Source organism: Centroberyx gerrardi, chromosome 9 (assembly GCF_048128805.1).
Source record: "Centroberyx gerrardi isolate f3 chromosome 9, fCenGer3.hap1.cur.20231027, whole genome shotgun sequence".
Taxonomy (NCBI): Eukaryota; Metazoa; Chordata; class Actinopteri; order Beryciformes; family Berycidae; genus Centroberyx; species Centroberyx gerrardi.
In genome coordinates this window covers 15548483-15554482 of record NC_136005.1, presented here as the reverse complement: position 1 = coordinate 15554482, position 6000 = coordinate 15548483, and the positions used below count along the sequence as shown (strand labels likewise).

Here is a 6000-nt window from a genome sequence, read left to right as displayed (position 1 = left end):
CTACCAGGCGCTCTGCAGCAGAGTGTTAAGCCTGTCCAGAAGCTGAGCTGGACCCTGCAGCACTGTGCTGAGTTTATCATGAGACAAGAGCACAGCCGTTACCACAGCTCCTCCAGATAGTGTGAGCAGCCAGGGGGAGAAGAGGACAGACTGCCTGGTCTCCGGTTCTGGAACTACTCTGGTCCTGAAAGGCTGGGCCACCCGCTCCCATTGAGTGAGGATGGCCTGACGCGCTCCGGCCCACTGTCCAGGCCCAGTCAGACGGTACTGATACGGGGTGCAGGGACCCAGGAAGACCTTCAGCCCCAGCACAGGATCTGTCAGTAGTAATCTCAGGATGTTTGGTCGAACCCCTATCTGTGATTGGAGATGTATTATGATGGTTGTGCCTGTTACATACATATGGTAACACAATTTTATTTAGAGCTGAGCAGAAGTGAACTGACCTCCCCAGCCATGAAATCCAGGTAGGAGATGTAGTTCACCTGGAGCGCAGCCTGTCGTGGACAGGGATAGCTGAGACAACAACAGAGGGGTAATGTCATTTATTAACAGTGCATATTATTTTAATCACATGGACATTGGACTGAGATTTAAGCTTTAAAAAAATCCTCAGAAAAGACTTGAATGATCTCAGACATCTATGGAACAAAAACTTCTAGACAATGGCTACCTCCTCATGTTTGTCTTTCTCTCAGACTCAATGACAGTGAGCATTGTCTCCTTGGGTGGAAGATGGCTCAAACCTTGAAGAAACAAAGACACCAACTGACAAGTCTTGTTCCCTATGCTTTTGTGTTTGTGTTTGTTGTGATGTGGACATAAATAAAAGTGAGAGAGAGAGAGTGTGTGAGTAAAGCTCAGGTATGTTTACCGGCAATGACCTTAATGGCCCATCGTGCCTGCATTTCCACTATGGGCATGATCGGTCCTTTTGTCTGGAACAGACCCATGATGGCCAGAGTGGACTGTTCTAGAGACGGAGGAAACAGTCTCCTGAAATTTGAGAGAATTGTAGAGTAATCATTTTAAATTGTGGTATTATAGTAACAAGTCCTAACAGGTGCCATATGAAATGACATTATTAGTGTCTATAATGCAATATTGAGGTTTAATTAACTTGCGTTACATCCCATATGTCATTAGCCCTACCTATACAAGACAAATCTCTATCCACCCTGTACTTACTTGTACAACGTCACCTCTCCGCCAGGCCCCTCAGATAGACCTGGGGGCAGGAATGTGAAGTTTCCATTATAGCCTGTGCAGAAGACCACAACATCAATGTTCTCCTCCACTGTGCCATCCTCAAACACGAGCCCCGAGCCCTGAAATCCTTGCAGGTTAGGCTTCATCACTAACGCCCCCTGAAGGATTCGGCCAGGAAGGTCGTCATTGATCAGTGGCTTTCTGTCTAAAAGCCTGGGAGAGAGAGGAAATGAGGGAAGGAGTCAGTCAAACTCATTCCTTTGGTACAAATAGTACGCTTTGTCACATTCAAGATCATGCTTTTGAAGTAGTTTGAGTGATAGCACAGCTGACTATCCAGCTAGAATTGCTGTTATATGTAGAGTGAGAGTAACAGAGCTGGCAGGAATTCTGTGCTTTTTCTAATTTACTTGCTAGCAGGAAGAACACATCCTGTAGCACAATAAATACTGGTAAAAAAAATATTTAAATAAAGAGGAAAAGCTGAATCTCAGGTTGGACAGTCAACCAAAACAAGCTGGCAGTAAACCCCTGTGTTGTAGGATCACGAGGCAGAAAGGAACAGACTGCTAAGCATCAGCTGCAGAGACAGGTGCACTTGCAGCCAAGTCATCCAGGCAGCGTTCTGAATATCACCCATCGAAATGTGTCGAACAGAGTTTCAGTAGTCACCTGTGTCTGGGCATCAGGCCGTACAATCTGTGGTCATATTTGTGGTTCAAGGCTCTCTCTGCCACCCAGTTGACCAGAACTTTGGGTAGAAGGAGGGTTAGGATGTTGTTCAGCCTGGTGATGACTGTCATGTCCAAGGGAAGGCCGCTGCTGGACATCCTGCCCATCACCCAGGCTCCTTGGCGTGTGCTGAGGAACGTCTGTCAGAGAGAGAGTAAGAGCACTGGGTGGGGATACAGGATATTGTGTGTCATAGATGGGCAACATTCTCACAAACATGCAAACAATTACATTGCGAAACAACATTGCAACAACAAGGCAGCGCCCATCAGAGCTCCCACATAAAATCCGGTTTAACTCTGCTCTTCAAGTGTCTTATGAGAACACTGCAATATCAGTATAATAGCATAGCTCACAAAATAAAAAAGAAATACGAGCCAACAGACACATTGACAATAACAATTAATTTTTAATCATCTATCGCAATTCCTCTGGATCACCACTGCCCAACAAAGCTGGAGGCAACGGTTTTCTGTTCCTCTTCTGCCTCACCTTCTCTGCAGATCTGCTAATCTCCACAGCAATGTCTCCCCCAGAATTGCCAATGCCGACCACCACCACCTTCTTTCCTCTGAAGGCACCTGCATCTTTGTATTGCCAGCTGTGGAAGCATCTGCCAGCAAATGTCTCGTGACCTGGAGAGAACCAGATGGTGCTAAAGCTTAGAGAAGAACTGGAGTTTCTTTCTAGAATCGTATACACTGTTAAATCAGTGCATTTCAAATCAATCCTCCATCAAATATTGTAAAAGTATAATGATTATATATGTTTGAGAAGCATGTTTGAAATGTATTTGAGTGATGTCTGTGTGTGTTTACTGACCTGGAAAGTCTCTCAGGGGTAAGACTGGATGGGTGTAGTGGCCTGAACACACCAGAACTCCATCGAAGACCTGCCTGTCTTCCTCTCCATCCCTGTTAACGGTCACCACTTCCCACTGGCCAGACAGAGAGAAATCTGGCCTTTGCCTCACACTTCTCACTGTGGTCTGAAGCACACATACACATATATACACACACACACACACAGTAGAAAATGTGAGAGGCTCGACACAGCATGCTGTAGAAACTTGACAGAAGATAGTGGGAGCCTTGAAATAATGTCACAGGGGACGAGAGAGGAATAACCTGGAAGCGGATGTGTCTGCGCAAGTCAAAGCGCTCAGCATAGAGCCCGAAGTAATGCAGGAGCTGTGAGTTGTGCATGTAGTTCGGATAGTCCGCAGGCATGGGGAAGTCGCTGAAACACATCATCTCTTTGGAGGTGTTGACCACCAAGGAGCGGTAGATACTGGAGCGCTCTGGCTCTGGTGACTCCTGTGGACACAAAAGAAAAAAACAATGCTGTTGATGATTTCAGGATGACACTGAGCTGGTGCAAATATTGCATGTAACCCTGATCTGATGTTGGGATGTTACGTTTACCTGCTTTAGCCAGAGCATAGGAAGGTACTCTATCTATTGTTGTGCACAGGGTACACAATCTTTTGGATTACCTCTCACTCACCCTGTTTATTAATCCAAATATTCATCTATGCATGGGAACTACTTCTCCTTGAAAGTGGAATGTTTTTTGCCCATACAGCATCATAAGATATTGATGGCAATACAAATCCTAGTCTGGCTAGAGACCAATATTCTGGATATTTCTCAAACCAGTGCCCTCACCCACCTTAAACCTCCACAGGCCGCCGATGTCATCACTGCTCTCGAAGCAGACAGGCTCCAGCCCCTCATCCAAACAGCTCTTGATACAGACCAGACCTGAACTGCCCCCTCCAACCACTGCCACACGCCGGGTCATTATTGATCACTTGTATATATGGGGGAAGAGAATTGGCGCACGCTATTAAACAAGTGTGATCTCTGGAAAACAGAAGAAACTCAGGAGTGTCAGTCAAGTATTTTAGAAATTCCCCTTAACGGAGGGGGAGTAACAGAACACTTTGGAACTCTTTTGTGTAATCATTAACACGACACCTTTATCTTATTATTAAAGTATGAAACACAAGTCAACTACTCTCACCTTCTCCAGTAAGTTGATCCTAAGCCCTGTGCAGCTGTGTTCACTGGTGTTGAATAGCCTCTAAATTCACTGGAACTGGCCTGTTGCATATCACCCAATCAGTTAATCAGTATCCCTCCCTGGGACTTTAACCCTCTTTGGAGTAGAAAGGTTTACACTTGAATGCTGTGAAATGTATGGCAAAGTAATGTGGTGCTCCTCATTTTAGGAGAGATCTCCAAATTCTCTTCAGCAGAATGCCATACTGTGCGAAACAATGTTTGTAAGTGAACCCAAAGGAAAGGGAAAGAAGAGCAAGGTTGTGTTTTTATAGTTAAACTTTTACTTTGTAACGGAGAAGCCGTCTAGCCACAGGAAGCACTTTGTAAACGCACTCCTTACACAGACCTGCATACACACACTGGCATATAAACACTGCCCTTCCTTCCTGCTGTCAATGTAGTAAGTGCACGCACCGCAATGCCTATTCTAGTTTGGCAAATAATTCCCCACTAGTCCATACCCGGGGATGCGCCACAACTACGTGCAGACTTCCGGGGATGCGCACGCCACAACATCATCCACAGTTAGGGCAGACTGGTGTTGGCTGTGCCCAGATGTGTAGCTGCGTTTTTCTGGAGCTGTTATGTAGGCTAGTGTTTAGTTTTTGTAAATACTTTCTTTTTTTCCCTTTTCTAAATGGACGTCTATTTTTCTGTTCCTCTGAAATTTTTGTTATGGAGCACCTAATAGGCCTATACACACTTTCACTGAAGTGCTGAGCGACTTAAGCCATTGTTTTTCCCAACTTCAACCCACACTCCGTTACATAAGTGCATGTCCATCCATCCTGAAGAAAAAAACAGTGCCACCTTTTGACCAAAGTGAAGAACTGGTATTACACTTGTTCTTCTACAAGTCTGTTCTACTTAGCTAATGAGTCACACTTATGGACATGTTCATCCAAAGTGCTTAGCTGCATCATTAGTGTACGACTACAGGTGGCCTCAGTGGAAACTGACCAACTATTCTTGGCAAAGTTAGTGCCATGCAGTAGTGATGATATGCAGCTATGCTTTGAGACAAACGTTACTCTTCGCTAGACAGTGGCAGAAGGCTACAGGTGAATATCCCCACACTGGTTTTAGCAGACAGAGTTAGGCCAGTTTGTGTAAATAAATAGCTTGACTCAACCGGAGGCATTACCAGAAAGTGGTCTATAGCACCAGTTGGCTGTTTTTGGGGCAGTTCTGGCTTTTTCATTGTTTGCCCCTTGCTGTTTGCCAAGAATGGCCAACAGTGTCTCTCGAGTTAGTCATACAGGATGGGCTCCTTATGGTTGCCACGATTGCTTGCTTTTTATTAATTCTTGTGTTTTATTTCATATGTTCCCTTGCATGCCTACCATTCCATGATATTGTTGTAGTTTCAATGCAACTAGACACAAGAAGTTAGGTGAGACATTTATTATAAACATTGTTGTATTCACACAGAAATGTGAAAAACACTCCACATTCATGGTCACTTTAAGTTAAATATGGTGTAAAGAAATGTTTCTCACTTTAGTACTTTGAAAAAATGACATTTAACGATTCTATAAATCTCACTAGGCTACAGAGAAATCACAAAGGAGTGAAAGGACAGATTCCGCAACATATGACAGGTTTAAATGTTTAAATAGTCTAAATATACACATAATACTTCTAGTTCAGATCACAGCTCAGACAGTGATCCCAATAATCATCATCCCCATAATCACAACCCAAATGGGAGTATACAGAGCTAGATAAAAGCTTAGTCTGACTGAATTTAAGTGAAAGACATTTGGTGTTACAATGGTAACTCCTATGTTAATATCTTCCACCGCAGATACTTCCACATAGACCCAGATACACTAGAGATGGACAGAGGTTAACATTCTGTCTGTAGGAGCTAATGGTTCTCTTTTCATGTTATTTGACCCCTGCAGCACGTTCAGACTGCCTGTGGACGGAAGTTGGAGAGGAGGGTGGGGATGGTGGTGGGGTTGCGGACATGGATGTAGTAGACGGCCGC

At 44.5% G+C, this 6000-nt stretch overlaps 1 protein-coding gene across 1 annotated transcript; it reads right to left on the bottom strand.

Moving 5' to 3' along the window:
* On the bottom strand, window positions 1-3744 carry LOC139908785 (flavin-containing monooxygenase 5-like). The gene is made up of 10 exons (XM_071895604.2): window positions 3613-3744; window positions 3069-3257; window positions 2764-2929; window positions 2434-2576; window positions 1882-2081; window positions 1189-1422; window positions 875-996; window positions 674-746; window positions 447-516; window positions 1-357 (listed from the first exon to the last, which is right to left on the bottom strand). Exons 1-10 carry the CDS (start codon window positions 3742-3744, stop codon window positions 1-3), a joined length of 1686 nt encoding a protein of 561 aa, XP_071751705.2.
* Between the last annotated feature and the right edge of the window lie 2256 nt (window positions 3745-6000).

What these genes read in the sequence shown, in the direction of transcription:
- LOC139908785 (XM_071895604.2), bottom strand. Translation starts at nt 3,744, where the DNA reads ATGACCCGGCGTGTGGCAGTGGTTGGAGGGGGCAGTTCAGGTCTGGTC. An exon ending in GCGGCCTGTGGAGGTTTAAG is followed by an intron (nt 3,258 to 3,612) that starts GTGGGTGAGGGC and finishes TTGTGTCCACAG; the next exon opens with GAGTCACCAGAGCCAGAGCG. An exon ending in AGAAAGACAAACATGAGGAG is followed by an intron (nt 517 to 673) that starts GTAGCCATTGTC and finishes TTGTTGTCTCAG; the next exon opens with CTATCCCTGTCCACGACAGG.